Source organism: Schistocerca serialis, chromosome 5 (assembly GCF_023864345.2).
Source record: "Schistocerca serialis cubense isolate TAMUIC-IGC-003099 chromosome 5, iqSchSeri2.2, whole genome shotgun sequence".
Lineage (NCBI taxonomy): Eukaryota > Metazoa > Arthropoda > Insecta > Orthoptera > Acrididae > Schistocerca > Schistocerca serialis.
Genome location: NC_064642.1, coordinates 382209436 through 382228810, shown reverse-complemented (window position 1 = coordinate 382228810; position 19375 = coordinate 382209436). Strand labels below are relative to the sequence as shown.

Below are 19375 nucleotides of genomic sequence, written 5' to 3'. Positions count from 1 at the left end.
GGTTTTCAGTCAGAATAACTATGATCCTTGAGAGAACGAACTTTGGCAAAATTGTGCTATTAGAATGTAAGATACAGGTGGAATATCCTCATACTTGAGAATAATGTATTAATCCCAGTACCACAGAAGGTGTGCTGACAGGTGTGTTACCAAACTATCATTTTGATAAAACATCATTGCAAAATACTAACACAAATTACAGAAGAACCGTGGAATGAAAGTTACAAGCCAACTTGGGTGGAGATTGTTTTTGTTACAGATAACATATGAACACACGAAGCAGTACTGACACAGTACTACTGACCCTATGAGTTATCTTTGAAGAAAGACAAATCTGCATTTATAACTTTTGTAGATCGACCATGAAGCATATTCCAACTAACTCCTGACTTGATCGACATGTTGTGCGATCATGATTGAGGCTCCATTGACTGAATGACTGAAGCAAAATAACCACAAAGTATATTCCAAATAACTCCTGCCTTCACCTTCATTTGGTACAGCCAGCAGTCGCATTTCAGGCTCCTGTGACCAAGAGAGTGAAGGGGAAAAGAAAGTCCATTCCAATTTGTACACACCGCTTGACTTCGTGTTGGAGTTCCAGCACAGTGTCATGCAGTTGGAACGGAATGCTCTGTGTGAGAGAGGGAGAAAGATCAGTGATAAATGAGTGTGTATGGAAAGCACTGCAGACTACTGCATAATGGACAACAAAGTGTGTTCACATCAAATGGTAATTGTGGTGGATGTTCGAAGATTGCTTAGAGAAAGTAATTCATCTGTTGAATTTCCTATTTCTGCTCTTTCACACCCATCAGTGAAAGAATTCTTTCAATCTATCTTTCTCCAACAAAAATTCTTTTCAATGAATCTATGAGAACTTAATTTGTTTTCCTTAAATAAGGGTTTGGAGTTATCCCACTTACACAGAAGGATTGACAGGGAGTGTAATGTCCACCTTTATATAGTATTTATTAATCACAGGCTATTGTGTGCTGGAAATTAAAGTTTAGTTTATATTGAACTCAACAGGGATTCACTTTTAAGCTACATGTAATATTACCAATGGGTGTTGTTTAAAGAAAGAGCAAAAAATAAACTATACACATTTTATGTAAATATTTGTTTATTGGAGTATTGATACAGAATGAGCATGATAGGAAAATTTCAGAATATGCCTTAAATAATGTCTCTCGTTCTATGAAAAAATAGTGAGACTAGTTTGATGTTTTCTTCCAACTGACAAGTGTTGTCACTTCAGCTGATTGATGCTGCAGTAACTGACTGAACTGATAAAAAGTAGCTCCTTATTCCATCAAATCCTTATAAAGCTAGTGAAATATGTATTTCATCATCGTCCTCAGTGTCACCATCTGCACCATAATTTATTTTAGCGTGTTTCTTCGCAATAGACTCTCACATCCAACTAGGGTTTAAAAGTCAAGCTGTTGTCAAGGGAAACAGTCCTGAAATATCTCAATTACTAATACATCTGTCAGACTTTCTGTTCTTCTTTACAAAAATGGTGTCAAAGCCAGAATTGTCTGTCATTATTGTCTATTTCTCAATGAATGAAATTCAGCCCAGCATAACAGCCATTTTGTATTTTGCTTACACATATTGAATTATGTCCAGTTCGGAAGTGCAGGTGACTTCTACAGTTACGGTAGCAGCAAAAACAATACATTAGCATCCCCGATAAAGCAATAATACAAACAATCTTTCTGAGGGAACTGCTGTTGAATCTTAAGTGCATTGTAGTACTTACATGTTCTTACAGCACTTGATTTTATGCCACCCATTGTTTTGTTAATGGCAGCGCCTTTTCATTTTTATCAGTATTATACGTAACAGTACTGTCAATTTTGCCTCAGTCGTAAATTCCCTTTATGACAATAGTAGTTTCCTGAAGGAACTAAATTGTAAAAAGCACCCCCCCCCCCCCCCCCAAGTGCTGTTGGAACTGAAAATGTTTCTGGACCCGTGCCTTGTATTAGTCGTAGCAAGGTATTGAAGGTATTGTTCTTCTTGTATTCCATGGCCTCACATTCTCCACTTAAATTTATGATGATAATTGAACCAAACTAGCCAGAAATTCAATGTTTCCAATCCCCGGTGTGATTTCTTGTGCCTTTTCTCAGAATACTTTTCAGCGTGAAAGAATGTTTTCACTGCTTATTTTATGGTACCATTTTAGGACAGTGTAAACTCTGAATGATGTTCCACAAATATTTTTTGTTACAGTGCAGAAGAACTTTTATTTTCAGCATTTAGAAATATCTTTCAGTACACTGCACAAAGAAGGTGGTGCCAGATTATGTTATTTTGCAGTGTTGTGGAGTTTACCATTATGATTATATACATCATATTGTTTTGTTGAATAGTATGTTTTCTTCACTTACTCTCATGAAAATATCACAGGTAGACAGTTCCACATTTTGCTGAATAACAGAATGTAATGATTTTGTTAATATCATAAGAAATGGTTGCCGCTACCAGTGTAAGCTGCTACAGTATTACAGAAGTTTCGATGTCATGTAAACGTGCCACAACTTAGTTATGAATGATTTATGTTCTACAGATTGAGACGAATGCGAAAGAAATACCTTCAGAATGAGAAGTAACACTAAATTTTTGCTTGTTTGTATTAAAATGAAGTTATAGAATGATGTGTTAGCAAACACGCTGAAGGAATTAGTCTATAACTGGATTTTATGTTCCTAGAATTAATGTTTTTCCCAGAGTTTACAACATTTTTATTGCTTTCATAAAATTTCCAGTATCCACACTATTAATTTATACCCGATTGTGCATTCATGTGTTTTTCCAGAAATTATGCACTATGAAACAATGGTTGTAGAGGAGAAAAATGACACTGGCATGGCATTATCCTTAAAGTAGCATTTACAAACATTACGCTATTAAGTTTACTGACACAAGGGCACTTTACTGAGCAGATCTGAATCGGTAAAAGTCCGAACAATTCATGCTTTGTCTCCTTCCATTACCAACCTCTACTGTTGGCTGATGGAAGTGACTAGGTTTGTTCGAATAAAGGTGTCTTGACTGATAATAACCATTTTCAAAATGTGTCCACCGTGCATGCACAACTTGATGGCGATCAGGACTCAAATACATATTTCATTGTTAGTCCGCTTGTAGCATTAGTTGACACCTTTGCTCTCTTTGCATTCCTCTAAGTTTCTGGTTCAGTAATAAAATACTGCACCGGTTATATATTTTTTCTGTGATGAGACTTTATTCTCATTGTCAATTGCAAATATCTATGTAGGTATTTTTTGTGATGTTTGACATACAATCAGGGTGAATGATGATTTGTATGTGTGTGATTTTCTGCGTAATGGAGGCGGCACAGTATACCTTATGAACTCGGAAAGATGACTAGAGTGCAAGAGAAGTAGAAAAACACACTTGCAAACATCACACAAAAAACTTATAATAATATTTGCACTTTACAATGAGAATAAATTCTCAAAACGTGAAAAAGTACATAACTGGTGCAGTGTTTCATTATTTAAAAAATGAATGACACAGTTGCAGGCTTTCCAAAAGCATCAATTATGATTAATAAAATTAAGTTAAACGTTTCTACTACCCAGGCAGTTATCAGTTCCAGTTATGTTGGTGGCGAAAATATCAGACAGTCTTTGTTAGATAATAAACAAGTGCCTGATGAGTAATTTGACGCCTGTTATGTACACAGATGAGCCAGAACATTATGACCACTGCCCACCACGACATTGGGTGCTACCTGGTGGCATTGTACGAACATGACGTGACCACTGCCCACCATGACATTGGGTGCTACCTGGTGGTGTTGCACGAACATGACGTGGTAACAAAAGAATGAAAGCGGAACAGACACAGACGAGGATCAGCATAGCGAAGATATGGGCTGCAAATGGGGAAATCCATTGAGATAAGTGACTTTGACAAAGGACAGACTATTATTATGCTGAGCCTGTGAATGAGTATCTCAAAAACTGCAAACCTGGTTGAATGTACATATGCTGCTGTCATGGGCATCAAAGGAAAGAGGTAGAAGGACAGTGAAACTACCACTCGGTGCTAAATAGTTTGATGTCTACGAGTCTTCACAGATTGTGGGGTTCAGAAGCTTGTCCGCTCTACAAAGTAGGAGAGATGGTGATCTTTGTCATCACTTTCTGATGAATTTACTGCGAAGTTTGAACCATGATTTCATCACGTTCATATAGAAACAGTTACACAAGTTTCTTGGAAATGCTGTAGTTCGAAGGGACTTCTTTACAAACAGAGAAGTTTTGGTTGAAAACTTGAAATAAGATACAGTTGTTGGAGAAAGAAGTGTTTACAATGCAGTCAGTCGTTAGGTGGTTTACTTAATAATGAGAAACAACAGAATGAACATTAAAAAATGAATTATGTTTGAAGAATGCTTCATCAAAAAGAATAGAAGCCTTTAAAAAGAAAAAAAAATCTGGTGAAAATTAAGCGGCCAGTCTTAAAAGGACAACAGTTTAGGAAATATGAGCTGAAAGTGAAAAGAAGAATGTGTACAAAAAGCAAGGAAAGAAGCTGGAAGTGTAGATATTGGACCTTCTTGTTCTGCTGAAAACTTAAGCAATGAATCTTTAAATGTGAAATTTAACATTTATCATAAATTCTGTGCTTTCATAATTATTGAATTTTCTTAAGGAAAATTGTATGGTTTCGCTACCTTACTGTGTTAAAACAATTTGTATTTTAACTGATGAAATGATAAATATATCTCAGAAAACCATAATCCATCATAGGCATATATATATATATAATGGTCTTTAAATATGTCTGCTTGTGTCTGTATGTGTGGATGGATATGTGCGTGTGTGCGAGTGTATACCTGTCCTTTTTTCCCCCTAAGGTAAGTCTTTCCGCTCCCGGGATTGGAATGACTCCTTACCCTCTCCTTTAAAACCCACTTCCTTTCGTCTTCCCCTCTCCTTCCCTCTTTCCTGATGAGGCAACAATTTGTTGCGAAAGCTTGAATTTTGTGTGTATGTTTGTGTGTCTATCGACCTGCCAGCGTTTTTGTTCGGTAAGTCACCTCATCTTTGTTTATATATATATATATATATATATATATATATATAAAAACAAAGATGAGGTGACTTACCATACGAAAGCGCTGGCAGGTCGATAGAAACACAGACAGACACATACATACACACAAAATTCAAGCTTTCGCAACACAAGCAGACAGGAAATATATATATACAATATATATATATACAAAGATGATGTGACTTACCATACGAAAGCGCTGGCAGGTCGATAGAAACACAAACAGACACATACATACACACAAAATTCAAGCTTTCGCAATGAACTGTTGCCTCATCAAGAGAGAGGGAAGGAGAGGGAAAGATGAAAGGAAGTGGGTTTTAAGGGAGAGGGTAAGGAGTCATTCCAATCCCGGGAGCGGAATGACTTACCTTAGGGGGAAAAAAGGACGGGTATACTCTCGCGCACACACACACACACACACACACACACACACACACACACACACACACATATATTCATCCAAACATATACAGACACAAGCATATATATATATATATATATATATATATATATATATATATATAGAGAGAGAGAGAGAGAGAGAGAGAGAGAGAGAGAGAGGGGGGGGGGGGGGGAACATTCCACGTGGGAAAAATATATCTAAAAACAAAGATGATGTGACTTACCAAACGAAAGCGCTGGCAGGTCGATAGACACACAAACACACACAAACACAAACATACACACAAAATTCAAGCTTTCGCAACCAACGGTTGCTTCGTCAGGAAAGAGGGAGGGAGAGGGAAAGACTAAAGGATGTGGGTTTTAAGAGAGGGAAAGACGAAAGGATGTGGGTTTTAAGGGAGAGGGTCGCGCGCGCGCACACACACACACACACACACACACACACACACACACACATTTACACATAGATTTTTCGAAATTTTCCCGAATTTCTCCACCCCTTAACATGTTTTGGCGGCAACACAACCACCTAACCTTTATGCACATCGTTGTCTACCAACCCAAGTTCACCCCAGGATCAACACAGCCCAGCTTTAACCAACACTTTTTTGCCTTTTTGCGCACCAGATCTCCAGTTGCTTTCTAGTTCACCTTTATCTCTCCCCATATATTTTTATTTTCATTTCAGCCTCATGTTACACTTTCCACCTTCTAATACCATGTCACCCTCACAACACCCCCACAATGACCCCACTAAGTTTTATTTACATTCCCTCCGCAAACATGCCTTCGCCCTAGCCAGATTACGCTCCCATATTTTATTTTCTCAGGCTTGTCTGACATTTGGCATTACCCCCAAAGGCCTCACACTTAAGGTTCCCATCTCTGGCTGCAACCCCTCTTTCCATCAGTCCCTATACCAGTTCCAAACTGAACAATCCATTGCCCTCACCCACCTAATCCTTCACCTACACATCAACTCAGCTAATGAACACACCCGTCAACTCCTATCCTTAATTAAAGTCCTCAATCTTTCCTCTCCCACATCCACACCGGCTGTTCAGAGCATCCTCCTACAGGCCAACTGCAAATTAGAACAGCATGCCTCCCTCCACCTCAAAAAACTATCCAATCTCCTGGTTTCCCACCTCCGGAAAGGCAACTCACTCACCCTTCACAGCCTTTCCAGCAAACCTCAACCTCCTCTCATTGCACACAAACCCAGTCTGTCCCATCTACTCAATCTCCCACTTCCAGCTCCACTCCCTCCAAAACCTCAAAAGTCCAATCAACACAATCTGGAACCACAACACCCCAATTCAGTAGTTAACCTTTCCTCCAAACCTCTCTCCCAATCCGAAACCTCTGTCCTATCCAAAGGCCTCACCTTCAGCCCCACTCCCAGATTCAACCAAACAGCCCTCATCAAAGATTTACTGTCCTACACTCGTACTCTCTGCTGGAAATATCACTTTGCCACGAAAAAAAATGATCCTAATCCTACTCCTAATGATCCAACTCCCCAAGACACTATCCAAATTGAACCCTGCCTGAAACAGTTCTGTCCTCCATCACAGCAGGACCCACCTCCTCTTCCTCAAAATCACCCTCTCCAAACCTTCCAGGAATTTCTGACTTCCAGCCTTGCTTCTCAATCCTTTTTAAAAAACCTTAATCCTACTCCCAACATCACCACTGCTGAAGCCCAAGCTATCCGTGATCTGAAGGCTGACCAATCCATCATCATTCTTCTGGCGGACAAGGGTTCCACGACCGTGGTACTTGATCGTCAGGAGTATGTGGCTGAGCGACTGCGTCAGCTTTCAGACAACACCACATACAGAGTTTGCCAAGGTAATCCCATTCCTGATGTCCAGGCGGAGCTTCAAGGAATCCTCAGAACCTTAGGCCCCCCCACAAAACCTTTCACCTGACTCCATCAACCTCCTGACCCCACCGACACCCCGCACCCTTACCTCCTACCTTCTTCCTAAAATTCACAAACCCAATCATCCCGGCCGCCCTATTGTAGCTGGTTACCAAGTGCCCACAGAACGTATCTCTGCATACGTAGATCAACACCTTCAACCCATTACATGCAGTCTCCCATCCTTCATCAAAGACGCCAACCTCTTTCTCGAACGCCTGGAATCCTTACCCAATCTGTTACCCCTGGAAACCATCCTTGTAACCATTGATGCCACTTCCTTATACACATATATTCCACACGTCCAGGGCCTTGCTGCGATGGAGCAATTCCTTTCATGCCGATCAGCTGCCACCCTACCTAAAACCTCTTTCCTCATTACGTTAGCCAGCTTCATCCTGACCCACAACTTCTTCACTTTTGAAGGCCAGACATACCAACAATTAAAGGGAACAGCCATGAGTACCAGGATGGCCCCCTCGTACGCCAACCTATTCATGGGTCGCTTAGAGGAAGCCTTCTTGGTTACCCAGGCCTGCCAACCCAAAGTTTGGTACAGATTTATTGATGACATCTTCATGATCTGGACTCACAGTGAAGAAGAATTCCAGAATTTCCTCTCCAACCTCAACTCCTTTGGTTCCATCAGATTCACCTGGTCCCCACTCCAAATCCCATGCCACTTTCCTTGACGTTGACCTCCATCTGTCCAATGGCCAGCTTCACACGTCCGTCCACATCAAACCCACCAACAAGCAACAGTACCTCCATTATGACAGCTGCCACCCATTCCACATCAAACGGTCCCTTCCCTACAGCCTAGGTCTTCGTGGCAAATGAATCTGCTCCAGTCCGGAATCCCTGAACCATTACACCAACAACCTGAAAACAGCTTTCGCATCCCGCAACTACCTTCCCGACCTGGTACAGAAGCAAATAACCAGAGCCACTTCCTCATCCCCTCAAACCCAGAACCTCCCACAGAAGAACCACAAAAATGCCCCACTTGTAACAGGATACTTTCCGGGACTGGAACAGACTCTGAATGTGGCTCTCCAGCAGGGATACGACTTCCTCAAATCCTGCCCTGAAATGAGATCCATCCTTCATGAAATCCTCCCCACTCCACCAAGAGTGTTTTTCCGCCGTCCACCTAACCTTCGTAACCTGTTAGTTCATCCCTATGAAATCCCCAAACCACCTTCCCTACCCTCTGGCTCCTATCCTTGTAACCGCCCCCGGTGTAAAACCTGTCCGATGCACCCTCCCACCACCACCTACTCCAGTCCTGTAACCCGGAAGGTGTACACGATCAAAGGCAGAGCCACGTGTGAAAGCACCCACGTGATTTACCAACTGACCTCCCTACACTGTGAAGCTTTCTATGTGGGAATGACCAGCAACAAACTGTCCATTCGCATGAATGGACACAGGCAGACAGTGTTTGTTGGTAATGAGGATCACCCTGTGGCTAAACATGCCTTGGTGCACGACCAGCACATCTTGGCACAGTGTTACACCGTCCGGGTTATCTGGATACTTACCACTAACACCAACCTGTCAGAACTCCGGAGATGGGAACTTGCCCTTCAGTATATCCTCTCTTCTCGTTATCCGCCAGGCCTCAACCTCTGCTAATTTCAAGTTACTGCCGCTCATACCTCACCTGTCTTTCAACAACATCTTTGCCTCTGTACTTCTGCCTCGACTGACATCTCTGCCAAATCTCTTTGCCTTTACAAATGTCTGCTTGTGTCTGTATATGTGTGGATGGATATGTGTGTGTGCGAGTGTATACCTGTCCTTTTTTCCCCCTGAGGTAAGTCTTTCTGCTCCTGGGATTGGAATGACTTCTTACCCTCTCCCTTAAAACCCACATCCTTTCGTCTTTCCCTCTCCTTCCCTCTTTCCTGATGAAGCAACCGTTGGTTGCGAAAGCTTGAATTTTGTGTGTTTGTTTGTGTTTGTCTGTTTGTGTGTCTATCGACCTGCCAGCGCTTTCGTATGGTAAGTCAAATCTTCTTTCTGTTTAGATATATTTTTCCCACGTGAAATGTTTCCCTCTATATATATATATATGTGTCTGTTATGTGCGGATGGATGTGTGTGTGTGTGTGTGTGTGTGTGTGTGTGTGTGTGGGTGTGTGTGCACGCGCGCGCGCCCGTTCTTGTCCCTTTTTCCCCTCAAGGTAAGTCTTACCGCTTCTGGGATTGGAATGACTCCTTACCCTCTCCCTTAAAACCCACATCCTTTCGTCTTTCCCTCTTTCCTGATGAAGCAACCGTGAGTTGCGAAAGCTGGAAATTTGTGTGTGTGTGTGTGTGTGTGTGTGTGTGTGTGTGTGTGTGTGTGTGTGTTTGTTATTGTTTCTATCAATGTACCAATGCTTTCGTTTGAGCCTGCATATTGGTCCATGGCTTAGGGTACCTCGTGCCAATACCAGCCTTTTCCTTTCCTATTACGCATGTAAATAGAGTGAGTGGAAAATGACCCGTTTATGTGTCTCCATAAAAGCCATAATTTATCTTATCTCCATGGTCCTTAAGCAAAATGTACAGTGACAGCAGTAGAACTGTTCAGTAGTCGCCTCAAATGGTGGTTATGGAAATTTTCTGAATAGTGCTTCATGATAAGAATGTCATCTCTCCAGGGATTCCCATTTGAGTTCACATCTGAGCAGTACTCAAAAATAGATAGCAGTAGTATTCTATATGCTGTTTCCTTTAAGTATGAGCCACTCTTTACTAAAATTCTGCCAATAAACAATACTTAATCATTTACTTTGTGTGATACTGTCCTTACATGCGCATTCCAGTTCATAGCGCTCTGCGTGTTACTCTTAGATATTTAATGGGCACAGCTGTATTCAAACATTATGGGATTGTTTTCCCTAATCATGTACATTTTTCTGCATTTACAGCAAGCTGCCACTTACGAGGCCAACTAGAAATTTTTTCTAAGCCATCTCATATCCTCCCTAAAGTCACTCAACGACAGTACCTTCCCATACATCATAGCATTATCAGCAAACAACCTCCAGTTGCTGCCCACCCTGTCCACCGGATCATTTATGTATGTTGAGAATAATAACGGTCCCGTCACACATCTCAGGAGCACTCCTGACAATACCCTTGTCTCTGATAAACATTCGCCTTTGAGGACAACATACTGGGTTCTGTTACTTCTGAAGCTTTCCAGCCACTCACATATCTGGGAACATATTTCGTATGCTCTTACCTTCGTAAACTGTTTGCTATGTGGTGCCGTGTTAAATACGTTTCGAGAATCTAGGAATACAAAGTCTACCGGTTGCCCTTCATCCACAGTTCGCAGGATGTTTTTAAAATCATGCCGATTCATGGGCAGACACTTTTCCGTCTCAAGGAAATTTGCTATATTCAAACTAAGAATATGTTCGAGAATTCTGCAGCAAACCCATGTTAAGGGTATTTGTCTATAATTGTGTGGGTCCATTTATTTACCCTTCTTATATGCACGAGGCACCTGCGCTTTTTTTCCAGTCACTTTGGACTTTGGTACTTGCTGTGAAACAGAAATAGTATTCCATACGGACCTGGCGAGCTATTTGTTTACAATTCATTCAGTTGCCTCTCTTCGCCAGAGATGCCTGTTATTTTGTCCCCCATGTAGGAGTCTGTGTGATGGTCAAACAATGGTATGTTTGTATGATCCTCTAGCATGAATGAAGCAGGCTTTGACACACTGTGCGATTTTATGTAAGACCATCATATTCTCGAATTCAGTGCAAGGTCTTTCACTAAGGTATGACTGTTCAAGTTGTAAACTTCACACATCAATCTTCATGTAGGGATCTGAATATTTTCTGTATCACAATCTTTTTTTAACTGAGAATGCAACAGTTTCTGCTTCCTCAGCAGTTTCCGAATTTTATTATTAAACCATGTTGGATCTTTGTCGTCCTTAATCCAAAGGAACATTCCTACCCATGGCGCAATTTGCAATCTGTTTAAACTTTGTCCATAATTCCTCTATGTCCATCATATTGGAACTGAATGATGTCCATTCATTTTCTAAGTGGGGTGCTAAAAATTGCATATCTGCTCTGTCTAGCATAAATACCCTCCTAGCCTTCTTAATGGCTTTTATTAACTTAAGTAACCATCTTCCCTATGATGTGGTAATTGCTAATCCCTGTCTCTACATTATGATGTTGATAAGCTCGGGCCTGTTTGCAGCCACAAGGTCTAGACTATTCCCTTTGCATGCGGGTTGTCTAGCTAGCTTTTCAAGATGGTTTTCAGAAAACTTCTTCAAAAGTATTTCACAAAATTTTGTGTATGTACTGTCTGCAATGAATCCAATAGACATTGCAGTCTATATTCATTAGATTAAAGTTGCCTCTTACTGATAGTGCATGATCTGGTCATTTCCACACTGCTGAGCATAAGACTTTCTTGGAATGATTTTATAACTGATGGAATTGTGTGGCTGGTAAAATAATCCGATAACAAACTTCAGTTTATCTAGGCCTGCTACCCATGCCTGGATAACTTCAGACTGAATTTCGACCTTGATGGACACAATATTTTTGCCAACAGCTGTGAACACTCCACCTCCTATGGTGTATATCCTGTCATGTTAAACATTCCTTGCTTCATTAAATATTTCAGAGCTTTCTACTAGGGGTTTCAGCCCGCTCTCACTAACTTTCCTGGAGGGCAGTAAATTCAAGAACTTTGTTACTTCTACAGTTTACTGTTAAATTTTTATAGTTGTACTGTCTTTTCCTTATATGTGGCCCATTTCCTTTTTCTGTGTAGTGATTGGTGAGTGTTCATGAGGGGATCTCAAACTACTGCCTAACCTATTAAAAAAAAGTGTACATTCCAAAAGTACTATGCTACCCAAGTAGCTACTTCCTTCATGTAGTGCACTGACATGTCAAGAAGAGTCCTAAAATTCTCCACCCCATAATGCTGGCCCAGAAATCTACAGAGAAGATTGTCACAGTCAGCAGATACCCTATACTCTGACTCCTAACGGAAGGACCCCGATCAGTTCTAGGAATAATGCTGTAGATTGTGAGTTCTGCTTGCACCCAGCGAATGAGGGCAGCAGTCGTAACCACTTCTGCCAGCTGTACATATGAACTAAGGATGGTGTCGGATCTCAGGAGACAGTCTTCATTGGTGCCGACGTGAGCTACAGCGTGCAGATGATTGCACATTCAGTAGCTGCAGGCAGGGCCTCTTCCACATCTTGGATGAGGGCCTTCCCTACCACCCCCTCCAACAGACACATACAGTGCACATTACATTTCTTTCCAGTACTGGACACTATTTCCCTAATTGCCTCCCTAACATGCCTAAAATTGGAGCTGCCGGTAACCAGTTAACCCCTCCCCTTCATATGACTCTCCACTTCAAACGATGCAAACTCGCTACAACGCACCACTCAGCCTGCAGAAAGTGGAAATCCCCTGTGATGGGTACTCTGCAAGGTGCCTCGGCCGTAGAGTATTTGTGCGAAACAAGTGATTCCTGAAATGTCCCATGTGACACGCCAAATGCTCTATGGCCACTATACCCTGAGGTGGCAGCCTGCACTTTGACCATAAGTGTCTTCAGGTGCTCGCGAATTGCAGGCAGTTCCTCATGCGTCTCCACACAGCATGTACACATCCTGTTCATCCTGCTGCTACTATCTTAAGCATTGAACTGTCAGCGTGTATACGACCCGGGAGATCCAGGAAAAACACGAGAATTTTTTCATATGGGACAAAACCAGGAAAAACCCGGGAATTTTTTAGAATTTGGGAATTTTTCATTGTTTTAGTTTTCTGTTAGTTTTGTAATTTTGACTGGTGAGAACTGATACTCTAACAAAGGATATTATTGTATCCCACTACTGCAGAATATTACGTCAACAATAAAACATAAATGAGTGAAAAAAACCAAAAATAACTTAAATTGCAAAGATAATGCGCCGTATACAACAAAGAAACAGTGCTCATGCAAGCATCTGTCAACAGCAAAATGTGTCAAAGGCTTTAGGAAGACTATGCAATGCTTCAAAACAACAAATTGCCTTCGATGAGCGTGAAGTCACAAGTCACAACTGTTTACATTAAATTCGTTTTAGCAGTTACGAGTGGGCTCATGCGCATGCACAGCTGAGTTGTGTTTGAGTAGTAGATTCTCCCACTTCAGGCTACAGGAATGTGGCTGTTGGTTGTGCAGGAAGCTAGATGCTACCGCGAAGCATCCAGCGCACGTTGGTCAAATTGATTGTTCATATGATTTTTGAAACGCATTCCTGTTGGTTTTTGAACATTTTTGAACACACTTTAAGTTGATTTCTGAATGAATTATTAGTTGATTTTTGAATGCGTGCATAGTGTACGTGATGTGTCTGTCAGGAGAATCATCATTGCATCTAGAAATTAACTATCCACAGACAAAAGGAGACAGGGCTATACGAGCTGAGCGGAGCAAAGCTGAACAGATGAATGCCAATCACTGTCTGATTATGTGGTAGATTGGGTTTGCAAATGATCAGCGTTGTTATAATTACTAGCGAAATCCATAAATTCAGACTACCAGAATGGAAATACATGACTAACAGGAATAACAGGTGAGAAAGATAACGTATTATCTTCTCAGTGTATCCAAGAAAATGAAATTTTGACAGAAAATTTTAGGCCAGATCGCTACACTAATAAGGACCAGTTGTACAGTCCCTGGCTAGCAGCCGCTTAAGTTCTATTCTGGAAGTAACGTGGAAAACGCGTTGTATGAACATGAAACAACGCCTAAGCGGAGAATAATTGCGGGATAACTAAACCTATGATTGTGGCAGGGTTAGTGAAGTTAATCGGCGAACAAATTTTGGCAATGCTGTGTGAAGAGGCGTGGCACTGCAGCTTGGCACACTTAAGATCAAATAACATGTCTTACATTTGCTCAAACACATACGTTTTATGTTTCAGACTTTTTAGAAAGATGTGCACTACAAGATGAACATATTTTTGCAAATTCGTGTGGTGTTTTTTTTGCAAATATCGTAGATCTGGGGCGGATGCGCAGAGCTGTCGGCGTTATAGTGGGTGGTCTCCACGTGACCCGTGTTTACATTTAGTGATTTTATTGTTTCCCCTTCATTTACTCTCATGACAAGTGAAAACAAAACGGAAATCTGTGGCTGGGTGATATCAAGTGAATGAAAATACATTCACATAATTACGGAAGGCTAAAATATGTTATTAGTTTCAGATTTTATTATATTTCCACCTTTCTGACAGTCTAACATTAATCGCCTTGCAGAACAATGAAGTTATTTTTGTTTGTTTGCTAAAGAGTTTTTACCTTTATTGACCTTTTCCGCAGAGGCAGTCAATGTATTTGAAACAAAATGTTTAATTCCACGTACTAGCTAGTTTCAACTGCTTGCTGCATTTCAGGTTCACATTTTCATCTTCTAGCACATAATAAAGAACCAAACATGATATAATACAGCACTGGTGCTCCAAGAAAATTTACATACTGAAAACCACACTGAAAAGCTTAATATCAGGTTGAGGTCTACTTAATTGGGAATCTGGGCATATGAATGTGCACTTTAAGTATGCACTTCAAATGTGCACATTTATGTGTGGTTCACGAAATTCCGATGCTCTTGGAGTATCCTCTGATGTCTTGTTTCTTTTATGACATAATGTGTGATCTTTCAATATTTTACACGTACGTACATACGGGCTTCCTACGTCATGATAGCTGCGCAAGCACGGTGTCGCCTGTTATCTGTGCTCTCTGGCAACTGCTGAAACGAGCCTATTTCTAACAAGTGGCAGGAAAATATTGCGAATGGTAGTTTGAAAAGCGTTACTTTCAAAGTAAATATCCTTTTACTTAAGTTGAACTACGTGCGAGAATGTACCATGAATTTCTTAATTCACAGAGTGTTTGACTCTAATTTAATAATCGACTCTTTGATGACGAGCCATTTAGAAGAATTTTGAACCCCGAAGATCAGACATTTATGTCATTATTAAAAATTTTACTGGCATATTTGTGTGATATATCTTAAAAGTGTAACACGTGCAGAAAAGGTCAACATTTTATGCGAAAGCTTAGCTTCTCTGGCAGCTTATTAACCTTAGAGACCAATACTATATGTGAAAGCTTTGCTTTTCTTGTAGCAACACTATGTATATTAATTTAAACTATTAAATTTCCCTGTGATGTTACTGTTGGCTGACTACATCACGTGTCCTATGCTCTGAATATCCGCTATCATCAGCTGGCGAGATCACGTCACGTGAGCTATGACTGGCTTACAAAAGTGCATCGCAATCTCGATTTCAATGATTTGGAAGGTAACATGCGGTGTTTGGTGGAATTCCAATATATACTTTCATAATACAAAAATACACAGTGTACATGTTGCTGCACATCAAAGATATTTCCAAAACGTCTCTTTTTCCCTGAGTTTTGTTTTCTAAAAAGTCAGGAATCCTACGTCCCTATATAAAACCATAATCATTCAAAGGATTGATAAGTTTTGCAGTTTCAAGAGAAATGGAAAAAGTGTTTTTTCACCTGGGAGAAAGTTTATTTTTAACCGGGCAATTTGGGAATTTTTTTTCCTTGTCCGCGTATACACCTTGACTGTGGAAACAAGTAGAAAAAACTAAATATGTGATTTGGTACTCTCCCAGTACATCACCAGTGTTCACTTTTTGGTCAGCCATGCACTTTAGAAGTGAATTTGATCCTCTGAAAATTGGTAGAAATCCTGCTCTCTGAGTGTGTGTGTGTGTGTGTGTGTGTGTGTGTAATTGAAATTAAATGATGTAATTTTTAATATTTATGCCTTTTGTGTTTGTGTTGTAATTGAAATTAAATATGTAATTTTTTCTTTGCAGATGTTAAAATTTTTTATGGATCTCAAGGGCAAAATGCCAAATAAACTGATCAGAAAAGGATCATTCAAAGAACAGCATTTTGATAGTAATTGTAATTTCCTGTATCATGAAGTTGATAAAGTGACTGAAAGGGTGAGTATATCAGATATTCTTGATCTGAACAATTACATCTACTGAATGTGTATGGTATTCCTACTTCTCCTACCACATCAGGTTTTACTTGTCGTTTCAATCTGCAAAATAGTTTTGCTGTACAGATTTGTAAGTCTTTGGATTGTGTGTGTTTTGTTCAAATGAATAAAGTGTAATACTGTAATATCATTTAATCTTTTGTATTTGATATTTTATTTCTTATGAAAATTCATACAAAGGTGGTGCATAATGCAACATTGCAGTGCCCGTGTTGTTCAGAACAACTATGTTATGTTCCTTTGGACATTTATGCATGTCAAGCATTTGACTCGGTGCCCCCACTGCAGACTCCTAACGAAAGTACGAGCATATGGGATTGGTTCCCCAGTATGTCAGTGGCTCGGAGACTTCTTAAGTAATAGAACCCAGTGCATTGTCCTCGTTGGTGGGTGTTCATCGGAGTTGAGGGTATCATCTGGAGTGCCCCAGGGAAGTGTGGTAGGTCCGCTGTTGTTTTCTATCTACATAAATGATCTTTTGGATAGGGTGGATAGCAATGTGCAGCTGTTTGCTGATGATGCTGTGGTGTATGGGAAGGTGTCGCCGTTGAGTGACTGTAGGAAGGTACAAGATGACTTGGACAGGATTTGTGATTGGTGTAAAGAATGGCAGCTAACTCTAAATATAGATAAATGACAATTAATGCAGATGAATAGGAAAAAGAATCTCGTAATGTTTGAATACTCCATTAGTAGTGTAGCGCTTGACACAGTCACGTCAATTAAATATTTGGGCGTAACATTGCAGATCGATATGAAGTGATACAAGCATGTAATGGCAGTTGTGGGGAAGGCGGATAGTCTTCGGTTCTTTGGTGGAATTTTGGGAAGATGTGGTTCATCTGTAAAGGAGACCGCTTATAAAACACTAATACGATCTATTCTTGAGTACTGCTCGAGCGTTTGGGATCCCTATCAGGTCGGATTGAGGGAGGACATAGAAGCAATTCGGAGGCAGGCTGCTAGATTTGTTACTGCTAGGTTTGATCATCACGCATGTGTTACGGAAATGCTTCAGGAACTCGGGTGGGAGTCTCTAGAGGCAAGGAGGCGTTCTTTTTGTGAATCGCTACTAAGGAAATTTAGAGAACCAGCATCTGAGGTTGACTGCAGTACAATTTTACTGCCGCCAACTTACACTTCACGGAAAGACCACAAAGATAAGATAAGAGAGATTAGGGCTCGTACAGAGGCATATAGGCAGTCATTTTTCCCTCTTTCTGTTTGGGAGTGGAACAGTGAGAGAAGATGCTAGTTGTGGTACGAGGTACCCTCCACCACGCACCATATGGTGGATTGCAGAGTATGATGTAGATGTCTGAAGGAACAGATGGGGACTACAACCGTTGTGAAACACAGGATATGCATTACCAGTTCTGAATATGGACAGCCATCAGCTGTATAATGGAATGACCACAACAAAAATTAGTGCCGGACCAGGATTCAAACCTGAATTTCCAGTTTATCACGAGCAGTTGCCTTAGCATTAGGTTGTCCAAGCACATTTTGTGGACAGACCCAAAGTTGCAGATGTTGTCATGTATATACCTGTTCCTTTGGATGTGCATGCCTGTCCGAAGGAACACTGCATTGTACTTCTGAACAACACAGCCACTGCAATATCATATCTACCGACACTGGCAAGTGGCTTTTCAATTAAAAGGTCTCCCTTGTATGGGAAATGTTTGTTGCTACTGTCAAAATTAAACAAAAAATGTTGGTTTTGTATAAATGTATTTGTACTTAGAAGGAGGGTGCCTTCACCCTGCTGTGGAATAATCTGATTACTCTGTGATACCTCTTGCTATTGCATTGTGTAGCAAGTGAAACCATTGTAGCAGTATGTGTGTGCATTAATTAAGAATACAGCGGCACCCATATCAACTTGAAACTTTAGATCCTCTTTACTAATGATGCGTATTAGCCCAGATTGAGTTTTGCCCATTTTTTCTCACCTTGGGCTGATAGACAGTTATCAGGCATTGGCACTGATTGCTGAAACATAGTTGCCAAGAGTCAAGACTTGTTCCTGATGAAACACACATTGTCACTGTGAACGGGCATGAGTTACAGCTATGAAGGTGATATCAGTACAGACAAGATTTTCATAACCAATTATACATTTGAGTAAAGGATGGGAGAAGGCACTTGCTGACTGTAGCACAGATGGCTACTGAATTTGCTGTGATGGCAAACTAAGTGCTTTTTATCATGGGCACTAGGTCATATATCTAACTGCTTTTCAATATACTGTTGGTTTTCTTATGTTGCTGTAACTGCATGTCTACTATGGAAGATGGTGACTAGCTGGTAGACAACACTGTCTGATTTGTAAAATACAGAATCGTTGGCAAACCCTATTTGCACTGCCAACACTACTTCTAAAAGTTAGGCACATTTTAGTGTGTCATTGATACTTTGTTCCGAATTGCTTCTTGCCTTGGATACACTTCATGATCAGGTGCTATACATGCTCACACATCTTGTTGAGCGATTCTACATAAAACACTTCACAAGCTTGGTTTTTAAAATTGCTCTGTTGCGTAGGCTGTGTAATTCAGCAGCTCAGGCTTATTTGTAATGATCAACTTTCTTATAACATTGACTGAATTGAAATTGGGTGGCCACCACACGAGTTTAGGGAAAACGGTGAGTGTTCAGCATACTGGTGTATCTAAGAAGGCTAACTTTTGTACTGCCATAAATGAATCACTACTAGAAGACAGCAATAATGCCACCTTTGTGAATAGGGTCACTTGTCTGGCAGTACACTATAAAAGACTGACTGTAAACTTCCAAACTCTTCTTAAACTCACTTTTGAACAGAGGAAGAGATGGTT

The 19375-nt window shown here is 40.6% G+C and overlaps 1 protein-coding gene across 1 annotated transcript in view; it reads left to right on the top strand.

Moving 5' to 3' along the window:
- The window catches only part of LOC126482400 (serine/threonine-protein kinase PRP4 homolog), a 148489-nt gene that overhangs the window by 117708 nt on the left and 11406 nt on the right, over nucleotides 1-19375 (top strand). Inside the window, exon 15 of the mRNA XM_050106516.1 lies at nucleotides 16345-16476. Coding sequence (XP_049962473.1) covers nucleotides 16345-16476 — 132 coding nt within the window. The remainder of the gene's footprint in view (nucleotides 1-16344; nucleotides 16477-19375) is intronic.